The sequence below is a fragment of the Ursus arctos genome, unplaced genomic scaffold (assembly GCF_023065955.2).
Source record: "Ursus arctos isolate Adak ecotype North America unplaced genomic scaffold, UrsArc2.0 scaffold_3, whole genome shotgun sequence".
NCBI classification, from domain to species: Eukaryota; Metazoa; Chordata; class Mammalia; order Carnivora; family Ursidae; genus Ursus; species Ursus arctos.
The window spans coordinates 66,065,508-66,086,022 of NW_026622985.1; the positions used below are offsets into that span (position 1 = coordinate 66,065,508).

Here is a 20,515-nt window from a genome sequence, read left to right on the forward strand (position 1 = left end):
GGTGCCCTTTAGAAACCAACAGAGGGTGACCCTTCTCTTTCATTTTGAAGAAAATGCCATTTATATCTAGAAAAGCTGTTTTGAAGAGACTAATAACATAGGTTGATTTATTCTAAATGACTTTCTAACAAAATTTATTTTATTAGCCAATTTAGTTTTCTAATTTGCTAAATTCCCTTTAAAATTGTGGCGCCTAAACTACTTCTGATTTTTAAAAAACTTTACATTTTTAATTATCACAGTTTCATACAAGATAAACGTCTAGGATACTTTACAGTGTGCTTGCTAGCTGAACTCAGAATTTGATCAGGGCTACAATACGACTTTTGTGGGTCCCTTCCTCTATAAAAATGTACTAAAAATCATACTGAGGGACTGATTTGGTATAAGGACAAATAAATACATAATAATCTAATGTATAATATACAATTTAATATAGAAGAATTTCTTCAACCAAAAAAATTCACTTCTCTTCTTCCGATCTTTAAAAGAAATTTAAATACTTTTGTAGGCAGTATTATGATTTGTAAAGACTGTACCCACTATATGTAACAGACTGATGAGCCCTGAGTATGACGTGGAAGAAACAATAATCTTTTACTTTGCTTGATTTTAGCTGAGAAAAGAAGGGTGTCTGCTGCACGAGAGTCACGTCTGGACCCTCCTGTGGGGTCTCCGGCCCTCTGCGCTTAGACTGTCCCCCTTCTACTCACCCCCTGGATCCTGGCCATATACACCGGGCAGGGGATTGCTGATGATAGCCGGGGCCTAGAATGCCCACTTTCAAAACTTAGTCTTTCAAAGTCAGCAAGTGTTCTAAACCTGCCTCCGTTTTTTTGTTTTTGTTTTTTTTTTTCTGTCTCTGTTTTTGATCCAGAATCAAGCTTTCCTCTGTCTCAGGTCCATTTGCAGAGTCAGCGTTGTGACCATGTACACCATCACGGAGATTCCCTCTTCACCCAACAAGGAGATTTTACTAACGTCTCCATGGCACCGGAACACATGGTCATTTCAAACTGTCATTTGAGTGTGTGCTCTACGTAATCCTAAAATGAATTTTTGTCTATGGTGTTTGGCTATTTTGGACTCTATGTTTATATTTAGTGTGTGTGTATATGTAGGCAGGTGTATGTGTGTGTGTGTGTATATATATATATATATACACACACACACACATACATAAACATATATATGTAAACTTTATATGTAAATATATGAATAAATACATATAAAACTTTCATTCTAAAAGAGAGCTAAGTTAATGATTATTAAACAAATAATGAAATCCAATCTTTCTCCTCTCCCTCCTCCTTCAAGTATCCCCATCCTGTATTTACTCATATGTGCCGGCAGTGAAAGCAAATGCAGGACAACACAAATACCAAAGTACTTGTATGCTGAGATTTCAAGTTTGTAATGAATTTGCTCAATTTCTAAATTATTCCAGATACTTCTCCTTAGTTACCTGGGGAGGTACACTTCCTCTCCCAACCAGTGTTTTCCTATAAGTAAGTGTAAGTAAGATGTTACACACTGAAGGGTTAAGGTAAATCTTTAAGCATGTAACAGACGACTTGGCATAATGTAAAAAATGGTAAGAACAGAGTCAAATATTTTATGACCCACTAGGTACCTTAGAACGTCTGGAAGAGTTTCCTTGGCAGAAATAGTTTATACTAACAATAAATGGGATCTCTTGGCTGGGTGACATTTACCTTTTCACAAAACCACTGACTGGGCTCCTTATGTGACTCTGGAGGGGGTTTCTACGTGACGTGAGACTGGGGTGTTTCATGTCGCCTGCAATGCCCTACCATTTTTCTCTAGTGCTAACTCTATGGAAATCACAGACTGAACAGAACAGTAAACATCAGTCACACAGGGGAGCAGCTATAATTACCAAATACTGCTCATTAGATACAGTGAATTTAGAAATTTAGGAAGAAAAATCAAGTAATTGCTTGATAGCTTGGGAAATTATTGAAAACAAGGTATTCTAGATTTAGTACGGTGTCTGCACACTAAAAAGTTAAAGGAAAATCTCATGAGTTATTTTTCTAAAAGGACAAAATGTCATTAAACATCTTAATTTTCTTGACTGGGATATCTATTTTGGAAGTATAACAGCAAATTAAATAGTGCATTAACTTACTCTTAAGAAAAATGGAAATTTTTTCCCATAAAAGCCAACTCTGAAGAACTCTGGTTCAAGACGTTGCTGGTCCATAATTTTGTCATACAAAGAGGCTTCCATCATCTAGGAAAGCAAAGGAGAGGTTCTAATAATTTTATCCCACCCTTCAACTCTCCCTATTCATAGAAGAGGATATTTCTTCTATATAAAGGGGCACTTCACTATAATTTTCAGTTTGCAGAAAAGAAGGTTTCACTCCCTTTCTGTGCTTTAAGGCAGGGATCAGAAAACTTATTTTGTAAATGGCCAGAGAATAAAAAGTCTAGGCTTTGTAGGCCATATGGTCCCTGTCACAACTACTCAGTTGTGCCAGGTCCACAGGCTACAGGTTGCTGACCCTGCTTTTAAAGGATCAAACATTATTCCATGTTCCCACCAGAGAAAACAATGTCTATGCACAAAGCCTATCAAGAAAATATTTTCTTCACAATTAAATAAAAATGAACATGAATTTTTAAAAAATGAACGAACTATTAGAAGCCAAATCTTTCTGGAGACTTCTAGTGCCAGATGTACTCACCTGTGGATTTGGTTCTCCTTGGTCATGGTAATTCAGGACATTTGGAAGGTGCAAGCTTGCACAGGTTGGATAGGGATAGACCAAACCCAAGGAGACCCATTGTGCAAAGTGCTGTCTGGGCTGAAAACTCTTAAGTGTGTCTCTGACAATGTTGGCACTATGAAGCACATAAAACTTATGGTCTTCCATTCATGGTACTACCATCCCCAGGGTTTATAGAGAAAGACTATTATTGCACTTGAAAACTTCTCTCCCTCCCCCTGCCCCCAGTAACAGCACCCCAAAGAGCAGTTGGCATGAAGTGTAATGCTTTGGGTTTATAAAAATTTGAGTGACTATGGTACCCAAGGGCTCTCCCGGGTAAACACTGTTACCTCGCTTCTGTTACAGGGGGTGTATGCCAAGAGAAGCACACAAATGTTCTTATAGAAAACAGCAGTGCCTGCCAGAGGCAACATGATGGACTGAAGTTAAAACAAGGGTTTTATTTTTTTTTTCTTTGGTTTTCACGTTAGGAGAAACATCGATGAACTACTGGCATAAAATACTACGCCGGCAGCACAGGACCAGTTCCTGCAGGCTGAACGAGGTCCTTGTGGGGTATGGGATTTTACGAGCTGTTAAAGGTTCACAATATCAGCTCATAAACTGCTACCTTCGAATTAAAAGGCAACCTCATAATCTTCTTCTTATTTTAGAAACCCTGCAGAGCTTAAGTGTTATAAAAAGAGGACACACAATGCTCGTGGCTCTGAAGAGTAAGGACTCAGAGTCCAAGAGGGACCCGTCTGAACCTGAAAAGAAAAGAAGGGACAAAACGTCTGGTTCAGGAACACAGAATATGGAACACCTTGAGCTCTTGGGCACTAAGACCTTGGACGTTGCTGACCCTAAACAGAGAGGACACCTACGGAATTTAGCCCTGGAATAGTTGGAGATGGGTCAGCTAGCCATGTCTACTGTTTCGCTGTGCAGATTACGAGACTAAGAATGGTATGTTGTGGTAGAGATCTGGTTACAAGTGAGAAGCTCTTCAAACAGTGTGGAGATTTCTCCTCAATAAACTAAAAGAATTAATCACGGATTAGATTGTACATTGCTGACGGGATGTTTAGAAGAGATCAAAGGCTCACTTCTGTGTATTAATCAGAAGCATTTGCTATTTCTCTGTATAAATAGCTGAGTAGGCTGCAGAGGAAAGACTCCTCTTAAAAAAGCCTTCTGCAAGACAGGTCGAGATGATCATGAAGTTAATTTTATAGAACGATACTAGAAAGTTAATGAAAACGGGATGCCATCGCCTGATTAGCATGCATCCAGGTTCCTTACCCTCATCTTGCTCAGGTTTCTGTAGTCATAATAACTCTCATACTGCTCTGCAATCTTCCGGCACAAGATGATGCCGTTCTCCCAACACTGTGGACAAACGAAGGATATAAATGCTAACGATCCCACAACATTTACTTATTTCCACCCAGAGGTCAGGGTGGGACTGCTTTCACAGCATCAAGCCTTACTTCTTAATCTTTATAATCTACCTTTAATAGTACCACTGCCACTTTAAGCTTGGTAACAGCATGCAATTAACATGTAAATTATTAAAAATCTTTAGGAAGTGAGAAAATATAATCCACCACAACAGGCATTAACATATGGTGCGGAAACATTTTCTGGTGTCATTTCAGAATCATCATCTTGAAATAACTACAGTTCCACAATGGCCGAGGAGATGAATAAACGGGCCCTTGGTGCTAAGGAGGGAATTACCACTGACCCCTAAGGCCCAATTATCCACAGCTGGCACGCTGGATTCCTTGCTTGGCTCAATTGCACTTGTAAATTGTGAGAATCTAACCCAGCTGGTTACTCTCAGCAGAAATACAAAAATTCTTTCGTCTAGCCCAAGTGTCAGCAAACTTTTCCTGCACAAGGCCAGACAGTAAATAATTCAGGCTTTGTAGGCGATACAGTCTTTGTCACAACTACCCAAGTCCACCATTAAAGCACAAAAACAGCCACAATGGATAAGCTCGTCTGTGTTGCAATAAAACTATCATCTAGGGACATGTGAATTTCATGTAATTTTCATCTGCCAGATATTCTTTGTCTTGCAGTATCTTTCAAACACTTAAAAATGTGAAAGCAATTCTTAGAATGTGGGTGGTACAAAAATGGTGGGTGGTGAGCCATTTGACCCGTGGGCCGTAGTTTTGTAACTCCCCATCTAGCAAACCCTCCTCGGAAGGGCCAAGATAAGCAGACGGAGATTTTATAACAGCTTATCCTATAGACGGAAACTTCCCCAGAGGAGGACACAAAGGCATTTCCTTGCTATTAATGCAACAAATGATATGTCAGGGTATTTAGATACATAATAAAGGAGGATAGGAAAGAGGCGATTTCCTTGCATCAAATTACGCAATTATGTTTTGTAAAAGAATGACTGCCACTGTTTGTATTTTAGTCTCCTGTTTAACCTTGGCATTTTGGGAGATATATTTAAATCTAAGACACGTATCACCAAAGCATCCAAATATTTAAATCAAATAGACAACTGTGGTCAGATTCTTAAGTCTTCCTAAAGGGTACTGCAAGCCCTTGAGGAGGGAGACGGGGTGGAGTGAGGTAACGGGCTGAATGGCATCATCAGGTCAGTGAGGTTTTTCGATACCCTGTGGCACCTCTTAACTATATGATGGGATGCCGTAACATTCTTTAAACAAAGTCAGTTTCATTTTTTTTACCTTACCAAAAAAGGGGAATGGGGCAGAATACATGCCCATTTGGAGAGGTAGGTGAGGGGTGGTAATGGTTTTTCAGAGAATAAAATACCTGGGTGTCAAAACCTCCAGACCAAAGTATGGCCCCAAATTTGTACACATTGGAATCTCAAGTCCTTGTTAAAGCCACAAAATCCCCTGCCCCATGCCAGACATACCCAATCAGAATGTCTAGAGGTGGGCCTGGGAATGTTAGCAAACTCTTGGGTGTTTTTAATGCACATTAAAATCTGAGGGTGCCTGGCTTGAGGAGGTGGGCATGAAAAAACAGTAAATGAAAGGAAACACGACACCAACGCAATGGCCTTGAGAGAGGCCCCGGGTGGGTGGGGCTACTTACTTTGCCTCGGTCAAAGTTCTGGATGATAGCAAGGTGCAGGTGCTCCTTGCGCTGCCATTCTGTCTGCATGGGGTAGGTCAGGAACTCCCGGAGGGGCCGGTCGGACCATTCCAACAGCTCATCGTATAACAGGAGAGTATATGCAGCCTCTGAAAGTTGAGTGGGAAGGCAAGGATCAAGACAGGACCCCCGAACAGCCTGCCCTCAAATGGGGCTGGTTTGGGACAAATTGGAGAAAACACTCTTTGAATTTCATGATAATGAAGAAAAATGTTCAGAATATATGCAAAAGCCAGTTAATGAGTGATGACTTCCCCCCGGGAAGATGGAATTATCAGAGATTTGTATGTCATCTTTTGGCTCCTTATATTTATTCTCTCCCCCACTTCTCCCTTTCTCTTTTTCTCTTTCTTGCCTTCTCTTCTCATCCCTCTTCCTTGTTTCTACAAGGGAACAAGGTGTAACAAAAATGTCTGCTGCTGGCGTAATAAAAATGTTTAAGGATATATTGTTGGAGCTTGTTCAAAGAAATAGGGAGACATGCCTTTGATTGCTGGGGAAGTTCACTGGAAAATCCCTTGGGGTGAGACTATGGGCATCTTCCAAAGGACGTGCTTAGGAAACAAAAAATGGTAATTAAATTCTTCTTGATAATAAAAGGCTGAAAAAATTTCTCTCTCCACAGAGAGGACTGTTGTGTGTTGCACAGTATGACCCTCAATTGGCCCCACAAATCTTCAGTAATGGTTACCGAAGTCATCACATGTTTGGTACGGTTGGGATTTCTGGGAAAACATGTAAAGAGGTGATATTCTGTATACACACATGGCAATGGTAATCCGTAGGCTTAAGTGCCGGTGACAGGTAGTGCATTTAACAGAGTACTTGCCATTCTGCAGGTCTCTTCCTGAATCTTAAATCTGGCCGAACAGAGCAACAGGAACCAGAGTTCACTGTCACTGATGAGGGACTACGATACTTATTTTTTCCTTTAATATTGTAATAGCCAACTCGTTTATTAAATGGAATAACATGGGCAAACCCTTATGTTATTAGTCCATTTAATCACCATCCCTGTATGTAATAGTTGGGGGCTGGGTGGTGCAGTCGGTTGGGTATCTGACTGCTGAGTTCACTTGGGTCATGATCTCAGGGTCATGAGCTCGAGCCCCAAGTGGGGCTCTGTGCTCAGCACAGAGTCTGCTTGAGCTTCTCTCTCCCTCTCCCTCTGCCCTTCCCGTTCGTGCTCTCTCCCTCTAAAATAAATACATAAATCTTTAAAAAGGATGTAATAGTCGCTTTTAACGCAGCATCAGTAAATGGTCATTCTTGGTCTTCGTTGATTTGCCTTGAGCGTAACCACACATAGAGCTCCAAGTAGCAGGCCAAGTCCTAGTACGATGATTTGGCGAGATGATTTACATCTCAGGGTGTAAAATGTAGTTGCAGTGAGAAAGGCCTGGGTCCCTATCACTCTTGCCTCTTACTTGTGGTCGTCCCGTGAGGCACAGGCTCTGGCCATTTTTCTTCTTAATTACCTTTGGTGAGCTTAGTCTCCTGGCTTCAATAACTGCAAAAGCGTTCATACCCCACCAGCGGTCTCTTACTCCCTCGGTTCGGTTTGCACACTGTCACCAGTGTGATCTTCCAACTGCAAAGGATCACACTGCTCCCCTGATTCAAAGCAGCCGGTGACTCACAGTAGTAACAATAAATGTAGGCTTCCTACAGGGACAGAGAAGGCTGGCCATGACCCGGTCCTACCAGCCTCTGCTCACACTTCCCACTGTCCCTCCACACAGTACATACAGGAAGGAGCTCACCACTGTTTCTCCTCAGAAGCCTCCAGCCTCCATGCCTGGAGCCCCTTGACCCCAACTTCGGCTTTTGCTGAATGAAACAAAATGTCCTGATCCGGACGCAGCCGTACAAGAAAGCTGCCCAAACGGGAATGGAGGCACCCTCTGTTTTAATGGGCACTAGCCAAATTCTGTCTTGTCGGAGCTGAATGTGGAACGGACAGAGGACAGTATCGGCTAAAGGGTCTTGGTTAAGTGGCGGGTGCAGAAACAGAGCTGAATGGCCACCACGGAGGCTGCCATGGAAGACTGCTTTTGATGGGACAAGAATGATAATAATAATGATGGTCAGATCTGTGCTGTATCTGAATAGCTTTCCAGTTTTCTGAGACCTCCTGAGATGACTTCCTGATCTTTAATTCCCCACATATCCTTATAATAAAGGCCAAGAAGCTAAGAAACACCTGCAGCCCCTCACAGACCACTCCTTCAAGATTTGGCCCTGCACTGCTGAATAACCCCTTTTTCTCTCAATACACAGCTCTGGAATGATCACTTTTGTCTCTCAAATTTCTTTTGTGTCTCCCCCAATACCTGAGAACTCAAAAAATACCCTTGCGATTAATCATTTCATAGTGAAATGGATGAGAAGGACCAAGCGAACCCCTTCCCCTATTAATCATTTCATAGTGAAATGGATGAGAAGGACCAAGCGAACCCCTTCCCCTAGTTGTCAGCTCCCCATAGGGAATGACTGAAAGGGCCATGAAGGTCCAATTCACAGAGCGGGAAAGTAGAATGGTGGATGCCAGTGACTGGGGGGAGCGGAAAACGGGAAGCTGTTGTTTCATGGGTACACGGCTTTGGTTTGTGCAGATGAAAAAGCTCTGGAGACCGGGAGCGGGAATGGTTGCACAACAATGGGAATCGTACTTCGTGGCACTGGGCTGTACATTTAAAAACGGTTAAGATGGTAAGTTCCATGTCACGTATATTTTACCATAATAAAAAAATATGACAAGTGTGGGGGGCAACGAAGGGTTTTTAGTCCATCTCAACTGCTTTCCAAATCACACTTGCCCTGGGGCGGCCCGGGGGGAGGCAGAAGATGAGGAGTGAGTGTACCCCTGCGGAGCCTGCGAAGACAAGCAGGGACTGGCAAGCCATCAGAAGAAGCCGACGAATGACTGAATGGTGACATGGACAGGTGCAGAATCAATGACACCTGTCTCAGAATCTGATTCAGGAAAATGATGATGTCTCTCTAGGGTCAATGGTGTGCGTAAAGGAAGCTGTAGAAACTTTTCATGAAAGCAAACAGATATACCTTTGAGGTGTGACCGACACAGGAGACTAGTGAGGCTGGTTTTAAACACATCAGCAAACTGTAGATGTTTTATTGCAATACATCAGATATTTATTCTTCTGCATCTTTTTTTTTTATTTTAATGATTTTTTATTATATTATGTTAGTCACCATACAGTACATCCCCGGTTTCCGATGTAAGGCTCGATGATTCATTAGTTGTGTATAACACCCAGTGCACCATGCAATACGTGCCCTCCTTACTACCCATCACCAGCCTATCCCATTCCCCCACCCCCCTATTCTTCTGCATCTTAAGAAGACAACAGTATGTGTTGAAGAGGGAAGAATGAATCACATCCAAAATTTCCAGCCATCTTTTAAAAAGTATTTAGAATTTTGAACAAAAGGCATCGCCACATAATTAAACATGGGCCATCTCACTCCATCATCCTGACAAGTGTACAGTGAGGACACCCATGTGCGACAAGAAAAAAACACAGGAGAAGACTAGAAAGGAATTAGGAATGGACAGTACTGTCACAAAAGGCTGCAAAGGGTTAAAGCCATTGAAACAGAATCCTACGAAGATAGAAAAGTTTCCCCATTAATTTCACTTTCTTCAAGGACACACAAAAATGAGGACAGAGGAGCGAAGAGTAAAATGTTGCAGGGGAGGAGGACGTATTTCTTATGACTTTGGGGAACATAAAAACTGCAAGTTCAGTAAACAAATTAAAGAAACACAATTTGCCCATTTCTAAGATATAATCCGATTTGGACTCTTTCAGAGAACAGTTACATAGCTGGAAGAGCTTGTCCTTAGTTCCCTCCCTCATTTCTTTTTTAATGGACTTCAAACTAAGTCCAGTAGGTGGTTTTCACCGCTACAAAGGCTAGGCTCACCACTTCTCTCAAAATTTGGCTACTAACTACTCTAAAAATGGTCATTTAAACTCTGAGACAACATACCTCCAAAATCAGTCTATTTAATCAAAACCACCAGCACATCTGTGAAGAGATACTGGGGCTTCCTTAGTGTCTCAGGAATTACCAATATTGAAGGAAAAAAATCTCTGCAGGTGTTAAAATTTAACTGAGTAAATTTATTGATGATGCATTTATTTAAATCCCACATTGCTGGGGCGCCTAGGTGGCTCGGCTGGTTAAGTGTCATACTCTCGGTTTCCTCACAGGTCATGATCTCAGGGTCACGATATCAGGGTCGTGAGATCCAGTCCAGTGTCAGGTTCTGCGCTGGGTGTTAGGCCTTGAGATTCTCTCTCCCTCTCCCTCTGCCCCACCCCACCTTTCCCACACGCGCATGTGCACACTTTCTCTCTCTCTCTCTCTAAAAAAAAGAAGAAAAAATCTCAAATTGCTGGGCACTAAAATGAGAAAACTAAGAAAACGTCATCTCTGCCTTCAAGGCATTCACCCTTTAACTAAAGATACTCTACCTACCTACGTATACAAACACACACACACACACACACACACACACACACACACACCCCTTATATAACTATTAAAAACGATGTGGTAAGTGCCTTAATGAAGCCTGAAAAAAGTGCAATGGAAAAAGAGTTGGATTCATGAACTCAGCCCGTGGGAGAGGGGTCAGGGAGCATGGCGTTGCCATGGGCAAGAAAAGGAAAAGAATTATGGGAAAAGATGGTAAAGGCACACGCTCTGAAAGATGAAGACGAGGAATGTGGTCCAAGTGCTAAGATGAGGCTGCACAGAGAGGTGTTGGTTTCATTATGGTGGACCTTGAATAAAGAGTTTGAACTTTTTTTTGTAGAAGATACCAACTGAAAACAGTTATATCTAGAAAAGGGGCTGGTGAAATTGTCTTGTAAGGCCAGACAGTAAAAAATTTAAAACAACTTATAATGATTTATAATCTAGCTTGCAGGCCATACGATCGTTGCAACTACTCAGCTCTGCCTTTTGCAGGCACAAAAGCAGCCATGGACAATGTTCACGTAAGTGGGTGTGGCTGAGTTCTAATAAAACTTTCTTTACAAAATCAGGTGGTTGGTCTACAGGCTGTAGTTTCTGTCCCCTGCTCCGAGGCTAATTAAGAAACAGTCCAGGCATGAGACGATGAAGGCCTGAGGCTGCGTGAGTGCGAACAATGAAAAGGAAATGGTTTTGAGGGATTGTTAGGAAGGGAAATCAACAGGGGTGCCTGGGTGGCACAGCGGTTAAGCGTCTGCCTTCAGCTCAGGGCGTGCTCCCGGCGTTATGGGATCGAGCCCCACATCAGGCTCTTCCACTATGAGCCTGCTTCTTCCTTTCCCACTCCCCCTGCTTGTGTTCCCTCTCTCACTGGCTCTCTCTATCTCTGTCGAATAAATAAATTAAAAAATCTTAAAAAAAAAAAAAAAGGAAGGGAAATCAACAGAACATGGTGACTCATTATGTGATGGAGGCAAAGAGGTACCAAAGACAACATCGAGGTCTCCACACTGAGAAAACGGTGATGCTGTTAATCGATACAGTGAAACTGTAGCTGGAAGCATTATTTAAATTCTGGCCACATAAGCACCATTTCAGAAAGGATTGCTTTCTTTTAAAGCTGGAGAAGGGGCCACAATTCAGGAGTTCCTGGGAAGAACAGCGTGGCAAAAGACTCAGATTTATAGCTCCTACATGCAGTTAAAGGGTTCTTTTCTGGTTATGATGTAGTGAGCTCCTTGTATCGTATCATTCCCCAACTAAAAACCGTAGGCAGGATATATAAGGCGAATCTTGGAGGATTCTGAAGAGTAAATAAGAGACGGTGGGCAGAGTAAGAAAATCTATACTCAAAGAATGACCATAAAATAGTGAGTTCACGGTTTTTATTTTTTTGCCTGCATTTCGTATGTCCTGGCTTCACCGTCCTGGTCTCCCGGACTACAAAAGGAAATGCACAGAAAAAGCTCCCAGAAAAGCTCCTCTGGTCAGAGGATTGAGAAGAGGATCTTCCTGGGTACTGGAGTCCTTTGGACCCTTCTAGCATCCTCTGAGACCGGGGGACACAGCGCAAAGCTGTGGTGCGCACAGAGTGGGCATCACCGTGGCAGCAGAGGCATCCACGGGCTTTTATGTTCGCTGCTTGGCCCCCAGGAAGACCAGCTGTAGGGAGTGCATCATAGTGTGGGGAGGATCAAGTCTTGGCTTTGACTACTTTGGCTCCGATTAAGCAAGAGTGCTAGGAAAAGGAGCCTTTAGGAGATAAGAAAAGCGAGGAAGATCACAGAGAGGAGGCACATGTTGTGTATAACGTCCTGGGCTCCCTTGCAAGCTGCATGTACATTGGACAGGCCAGAATCAACATTACAAAGATTTTGAGAAATGAACTATGGTACAGACCACTGGTTAGGTCCCTGGATGGGCTCTCCCTGGATGACATATATGTGGGACAGCTCAGAACTGCACAGCAAAGGCTTTGACAACTGAACTGACATTGGAATCACAACCTTCAGAAGGTGGTTAGGACTTGAGGTTTGAATCTAACTGGGCTGACAGTCTGCTGAAATTAAAAAAAAAAAACCCTCAACATTCTCCAGAAGATTTTAAGAGAACCCAGAGTCTCATTATATTCAAAGTGTTCATGAAACAACCCCAAATGACTTGACATTCAAAGAAACAGGATAACTAAAAAAATTTCAAAGGGAAAAGGCAATTAACAGATGCCAATCCCAAGACTCAGTTTTTGGATTTACAGAGCAATACTAGGAAGCAGCTATTACAACTGTGCTCCTTAAAGTAAAAGTAAACACTCTTGCACTCTTGAACAGAAAAATACAAGTTCCCTACAAAGAAATGGAAGCTAAAAAAAAAGAAAAAGAAAAAAAAAAGAAAGAAAGAAAAGAAAAAAGAAAAAAAGCAAAAGTGGAAAGGAAATTTTAAAAATGAGTAATATAGTAACAAAAATTTAAATTTCACTGGAAGGGCTCAGTAGTTGAATGGAAATGGCACAGAAGAGTCAACAGACTAGCAAATGGATCAATAAAAATGATCTAATTTGAACAAGAAAGAAGAAAAATTGGGGGAAAAAATGAGCAGAGCCCCAAGAAGTTACAGATAACCAAAAGGCCTAACATTCATGTCACTTCCAGTTCCAAAAGAGAAGGACCAGTGCAGAAAATATATTTGAGGAAATAATGCCTGAAAACTTCCCAAATCTGGTGAAGGAAGTAAGTCTGTACATTCAAGAAACACCATGGACCCAAATAGCATAATCTGAAAGAAAGCCATGCCTGTATACATCGTAACCAAACTGCAGGGAACCAAAGATAAAGTCTTGAAAGCAACCAGAGAAACTTATACATTATACACAGGGACACAATTTAGATGACTGCTAACCTCTCCTCGCAAACCATGGTGGCCAGAAAACAGCAGAGCAACATTTTTCAAATACTGAAACAAAAGAACTATCCACCTAGAATTCAATATCCAGCAAACGTATCCTTTAGGGGTAAAGGCAAAATGAAGACATTCTCCAGTGAAGGAACACAACGAGAATTTTTCACCACTAGATCTACTTTTTTGTTACTGTTTTGTTTTTAAAGATTTTATTTTATTTATTTATTTGAGAAAGAGAGAGAGACAAGGAGAGGAAGAGAGAATCCAAAGCAGACTCCACACTGAGCACAGAGCCCTACTCGGGGCTCAATACCATAACTGTGAGATCATGACATGAGCGGAAACCAAGAGTCAGCTGCCCAACTGACTGAGCCACCCAGGTGCCCCTCACCACTGGATCGACTTTAAAAGAAATATGAAAACAAGTTCTTTAGGTTGAAATAAAAATGATAAGAAAGAGGAACTAAGAACTTTCATGAAGGAAGAAAGAAGCAACACAAACAGTAAATATATGAGCAAATATGATAGACTAATCCTCTTAAATTCTTTAAAACAATAGGCATGACGGTTAAAGTAAAAATTACGCATTACCCAGTGGGGTTTTCAATGTATGCGCATGTAACATGTAGGACAACTACAACATAATGTTATTTAATTTAAAGTGGTAAAATACCAACTGTAGGTAGACTCTGCAAAGTGAGATATGTATTTTGTAATCCCGAAAGCAACCTCTAAAAAACAATGCCAAGAGATATAGTAAAAAAGCCAATGAATTAAAATGGAGTACCTAGAAACATAGATCCAATTAAAAATTTCAATTTCAAAGTACAAATGCCTGAGTCCTCAGCTCTAATTATACAAAGCAAAGGAGTGGCCATGTATAATGCACCAGGGTCCAGCCCACTCTCCCCAGCCTGAGCCAAAAGACAGAGTTACCTGTGAAGTTTTGCGCTTTGAGATGCAGATCATAGAGTTTGTGGATGTAGCGAATATACATCTCTTCCTTGTTTAGTTCAGTCTTATAGAAGTTCTGTAAAAAAGAATACAAGTATGGATCGTTCCTCAACAGTCTGGCCTGAAAACAGCTGCTTTCTACTCTGTAGAAGTTCCAGGTCTGGAACTACAAGGATGGATGCATTTCCCCATATGAATATCTTTTTAACAATTAAGGGAGGAGGCCCAGCGATAATACTTTTAATGCAACACTGTGTTAAACATTACCTAGCAATTACTGGATAAGCTGATAATGCTTGGGGAGTGTTACCGCCAGTGACTCACATTTCTTTTGTGCTCTATTATTTTTTTTGTTAGTTTTACTGCCTATTCAACTAAAAAAAATATTAAAAATAACATAGCAGATTAATCTGCTTATTAAACCTCAGCCCTGATATTCAAAGGATAGCTTAATTTCAAATTTCAAAAATATTTTGCTCTGAAGAAAAAAAAAGGATCTAAGATCTATAGGTAAGGACGAATAAAAATAATGTAAAAGCATTTTTTCTTCCCCTGAAGAATCACGTAAAAGGGGGTAAGTGAAAATGCTCTGTATTGGGGAAGTATTATTCTGAGTTTCTTGCTTGTGTTGTAGTTTCAATATTTCCAGTCAAGGGACTATTAACAAGAGATTCCAAACTACTATTACAGGGGCATGCTTATCAAAAATATTTATTTTTTTAAAAAGTATCTGGATATTACTAACCTTGTCTAAAATGTTCTAACATTAGTTATGAAAAATTCAACTCTGACTTACCTGGACACATTATGTTGGCTTTTTAAAGGTGTAAACTATAAACACCCACACGTTGTCCTTCACCACATCATACAAAGTACCTTAGCCCTCACTGAACTTAGTAAACGTAGGAACAAAAATGTACATGACATTAGGTTCCAGCAAAAGCGGGATGCCATGAGGTTCTAAATGGGCCACTTTTTGTTAGAGGATCACTGTGTATTATGAAATCGCTGGGGAAGCCTTCCAAACTACTCTCACGGTTGTTGACTGATCCTAGCTGCTACAGGGAAGAAGGCACAATGAGCAGTGATACGGGGTTACATCTGTTGACCTGAAGGAGTGACAGGTTTTCTTTAAGGGGGAAAGACCAGGAATTCTAAAAATCTTTGAAAAGGATTAGCTAGACAGGGCTCTGGTGACAAACCAAACTAGCCAACGTGGCTGCTTAAATTGCACTTGGCTTCGAGCCCAAGGACCTTCTGTCAAATGTACTTTCTGTCCACTACCTAATAGGTGTCTATTCTTCAATATGAGAACTCTTATAACCTTGAGGCACTGGCATTTAGTAGAATGCATCAAAAAATTTTTTTCTTCCAATTTATACCATTATCCTCCCCCTTTTCCTCTTGTCTCCTATAGATCTTGGCATTCCTTAAAAATCTAAGTAAATAATGCTATTCACATCTTATTATGACCAAAATCATTTTAATTAGCAAGAATTGTTGTACCGTAAACACAAGTCGAACAACCCCACAGCAGGCTTTTTACATTATGAAGGGATGATTTGCTCTAATAGCTTTCTGGTAAGAAGCAGCATTTTTTTGAGAACAAAATAAGTGATCACTCTGTAAATGAATAATTCTCCTTAAAAAAAAAAAAAAAAAAGATCTTTCCAGTCAGCAGATGAGAATTTTTCACATATGTCTGGCAAAACTTGTGACACAAAGAACAAAACAATAATTACATTTCCTAGTATGAGTCATGTCAAACATTATGCATTTTTACCAATTTAACACTACAGTTTAACTTCAATCCTGTGAAGGAATCCACAGCTCTCCTGAAGACAATCTGGAATTAATCTTTCCAAAGAGTTAAGGAAAATCTCTAAGAGGAAGTGAGTAGTTGAAGAGAACCATATTACTACTAGAAAACATCAAGAACTTTCCATATGGACTAGAAGCTAAAAAGATTAGCTTCAAAGTTATGTATTTGGCACTTCGATAATAAGCATGCTTGTGCTGGTTTGAAATTAGAACAGCTTTCAAAATGTTATTGGAGTGCCTGGGTGGCTCAGTCGGTTAAGCGTCTGCCTTTGGCTCAGGTCATGATCCCAGAGTCCTAGGATCGAGCCCTGCGTCAGGCTGTCTGCTCAGCCAGGAGTCTGCCTCTCCCTCTCCAGCTGCCTCTTCCCCAGCTCATGCTCTCTCTCCCTCAAATAAATAAAATCTTTTTTAAAAAATGTTAACATTTTCTATAAAGACTGTTCTTGTTCAACGCAAAGCCAAAGGATAAATTCTTTGTGTCAAGTGAATCCTGCTGGGGCCACTGATTTTATTAGGTGTCTGGCTTATTCCTATGCGGGGGGGCTACACATATTCCGGGCAGAGCATTCATTACCGGTGGAGAAGGAAATGATCTCTTCTGTGACGCCAACTGAGGAAACGAATCTAGAGTCCGCATGTACCTGTTTACCTCCACAGAGAAGGCACTGTGGAGGAAGATGGAGACAAGGGAAGAAGATTCTTCTGGAAAAAGGTAAAGATTGTCCTTTGAGGTTATTTATGAAACTGTGTGGCCAGTGTTGGGGAAAAGCCGGGGTTAAGGAGCTGGACTAAGAAGACGGAAAGCTTACAGAGCGCTCGGATCTTCTGCCCAAACACTGATGCACGGGTAGGGATATAGAGGCAGCTTGGGCTGAGGATCTCGAGCATGGTAAAAGGTGGGCAACAGCAGGCAAGACCCTGGGGACACACATGCAGGAGACTTCCAAGTGGTAATGATGATGCTCAAGGTTAGAAATGAGAGCTCAGAGGGGAGGTGAGTGGGCCGACCTTGTGAGTCTGGCCTGGTGGCCTGAGGTCACCGTTGGGTCTGATGACAAAAGTTATGGAAGAAAGCGAAGCACAAGATGGGGCTGGAGAGAGGACTCCCAGGTCTCACTATTTTTAGTGACTGAGTTTGGAAGTGGAGATATGGGACACGAATTCAAAAGGAGGAACAGGCAGTGGGTGTGGTAAAGAAGGACACGGGCATCTATTCAGAGGTGAAGCAGAGTGCAGTGAGAACACAAATTAGGGAAACTAATAGCAAGAGAGCAGAAGTGCTGTGCTTTGAAGAGGGGCTGTGAGGGGAATAAACAGAACAGATTGACAAGATGGAAGCCAGTGAGCTAGGACAAGACAGAGGAGACTGGGGGCAAAAGACACTTCCAAGGTGCCCGGCAAAGAGGGACCAGTAGGACATGTGAGTGATTCCAATAATCAGAATCAGGAGAAGAATGTCCATGCAAGCACTCGGAATAGCTGCTGAGGTTTCATCTATTCTGCAACATAAGAAAAAGCAACCGTGGCTCTCACAAATTTAGACCTGGAAGCAGTCACATATTCCTGTATTTCAAATCTGACTCAAAAGCATCTATATTAACATATATATATATATATATATATATATATATATATATAGAATACCTGTATGTATGGTCATTCTTTAGCTCTGTGGTGAGAATACCATCCTATTTATCAGTTAGTGATAAGACATTTTAGTACAATTTAGTTTTAGTTTTCCAGGACAATTGTGGTTTAGCCTGTTTTCCTTACATAATATTTAATTTTACTCTTAAAAAATGTCCTCTTTGGGTGATCAATTATATGGTCATCTTAGTTATAATGCAAAACTTCACAAAAGTGGCATTAGACACTTAATTTGCAAACAAGCTAGAGAGTGAAAACTCGTGTGTTAAACAGAAACTGTCATTAGTTCACAAAAGAAGAGATGACTAATATTTACTAAAATGTAGAATGAATACAAGAAGGACAGAAGGAAACTGTCTACACAGAAGTAAAAAGACTTCTATCCGGGAACATCGTGCCTTTTTCTAGGAAAGCCACAAAAGATTCCCCAATGCTAAAGCGTCCCAGGAGAACGGGGGGCATCGCTCTCTGATCTCACAGAGCCGCGGGGGTGAAGTGGGTGCATTCTGCCATGTTCGCAGCTGAGAATTTTCTAGGATTTAATTCAATCTGAAGCTCGCTATGCTTCTTTTGAAAACACGTCCAAGCTCTTCTAAGAAACACCCAGATAAAAACACATTGTAAACTAAAAACAAACAAAACATTATTTCTGTGAAAAATCAAATGTTAGGATATGAGGAAGAAAAGGGAAATAGTTTACTAACCAGAAGGCTAACTGTGCAGCCAATCTTTTTGCCATCCACCTCTCCCATTTTCATGCAGTCCCTAAAAACAAAAAGCAACAGTCAGAACTCAGGACTTCCTTCCTAGGGGCAAACACCGTTTCTTCCACTGGGGGTGGGGAGGAGGGGGAAGTGCTGTCAGAGACCGGAGGCAATTTGCAAGCTGCGCTTGAGAAGGAAGCTCTGGGACTAGGGGAGCTGCCCCAGGCTGCAGGATCTCGGGTGAGACATTCCTGAGCACATTTCTGCTGCGCATTTCACTTGCGTGTGGACTCTACTCCCTCTCCAATGACAGGGGGCCCAGGAGAAGGAGGAGTGAAGATGTGTTCTTATACACCTTCTTCCAGGTGTGGGAAATTGCTGGAAGACTGGCCATCAACAATGAAAATGAGGGTGTCATTCTTAAAAGACAAACACCACGCATTTAAGTGGGATGAACTGCTTTAACAGTTGAGATAATTTAAAAATCGAAAAATTACACACGTGAAAGGTAACAGTGTGCGCTTCACACGCCACCCCCCTTCATAAGAAAGCAGCGTGACTGTACAATTCTCTGTTACACTCTCTTCACCCTAAAACCAAAGGAGCTACTGGTTCTAATGGCTGAGTCGCAGCACCAAAAAAGATTCCTTCCCTCACGGGACTCTGCGAACCTTCTCAATTCTCTAAGACTTCGAAAGAACGGCCCACCACACAAAAGAGAGAAAAAAGGGGAAAAAAATCAACTGAAAACTCAGAACCAGCGAGTTAGAAGTCCACTGTCTTACTGGACGGGGTTCTGTGGGCTGATGATTAACTCCCGCGGAAAGCTGACTGTATCCCAACTCTCTGATTTTCCAGCTGGAGCACAGCACACCTGGGAAGCTGGGGACTCAGCTTACCTGTAATCTAACAACCTCTCCATCAGACGAGTGACAGTGGCAATTAGTGAAACGCCACTTTCCCTCCATGTTTCCCGCTCAATTTTCTTTAGTAGACTGGAAAAGAAAGAACCCAGGGCATTTTCAACATTTATTTTTATCAGTCACCATGACAACCATCTTACTTTCATCAGTACCTTAAATGCCTTAGCAACCACTGCAACATCTCACAAGTAGCACGATTTGCAAACAATGTCTTACCTAGGATAGGGACCAAACAGAGGAATTCTAATCCAGGAAGCATTGACAAAGCAAATTGATTTTCAGATTATCCAAGTCATCAAATACAAACACATGCATATGATCATCTTTTCAAAACGTACGAGCACCCCACAGCTCAAAGACATTCTCCCCTAGCTTCTCTCTTACACTAACAGAGGCTTGAGCCTTCCCACAGCAAATAACACCGCGAAAAGTGAACACAGGAGGACCTCTAAGTTTACTTTGAAATAAGATCTTGCTGTTATTCACATAAGAATGTTCTCCTACCTCTCGGTGGAATACATCTTCATCCAGGCAGTTCTACCGCAATGCAACTGCTAGAGGAAAATCCTTGTACAGACGGGATGACGTTTTGCGTTTTTTCCTTTGCCTTCACATTTGCCCACTCAATACATATTGTACTATCTGTGCACTCACTCAACAGTTTCATTCATTTTGTCATTAATCACAGGGGACTGTCTATGTGGTTGTTAGAGCAGATTGATGACAAGTACCGAACCACATCTCTCCTCCTACATTTTCCCTAATCGTAAGCACCTTGGAGCAGAGGCACTATGTAAACACAAAATCACAACAATCAGAATAATTAGGATCTGTTTGACTTTCACTCCTGCCTCTCGGCAAATTAAGCATACACTTGGCAAAGCCTTTATGACTGAACTTTCCCCAAAAGATAAAAGTAAGAAAGAACACAGGCATGGCAATGTGAGGATCGTTCCCTACCCCTCCGCATTTAATGATCTTTTCTGTCTAAAATCTTGTTTCCCTTTCATCTTGGTTTCGGGAGTAACAGAGAGAGAAAACATTTCTCACAAGTACAATCTAAGCCAATCGTATATTGTGCTTAAAGGAAAAAACAAACATTAAAGAAAAAAGCTATCCTGCCAAAGCCAGCTAGCTTGCTTCCTTCCTTCCTTTCTTTCTTTCTGTG

General features: G+C 41.5%; 1 protein-coding gene across 3 annotated transcripts in view; it reads right to left on the minus strand.

The window, feature by feature from the left end:
* Window positions 1–20,515, minus strand: part of DOCK4 (dedicator of cytokinesis 4) — a 409,136-nt gene that overhangs the window by 40,333 nt on the left and 348,288 nt on the right. For all 3 annotated transcript variants that reach the window (XM_026509569.4, XM_044387653.3, XM_026509577.4), the window contains 6 exons: window positions 19,324–19,419; window positions 18,425–18,485; window positions 14,235–14,328; window positions 5,835–5,983; window positions 4,044–4,130; window positions 2,153–2,257 (listed from right to left, as the gene is read on the minus strand). In XM_026509569.4, coding sequence (XP_026365354.3) covers window positions 2,153–2,257; window positions 4,044–4,130; window positions 5,835–5,983; window positions 14,235–14,328; window positions 18,425–18,485; window positions 19,324–19,419 — 592 coding nt within the window. The remainder of the gene's footprint in view (window positions 1–2,152; window positions 2,258–4,043; window positions 4,131–5,834; window positions 5,984–14,234; window positions 14,329–18,424; window positions 18,486–19,323; window positions 19,420–20,515) is intronic.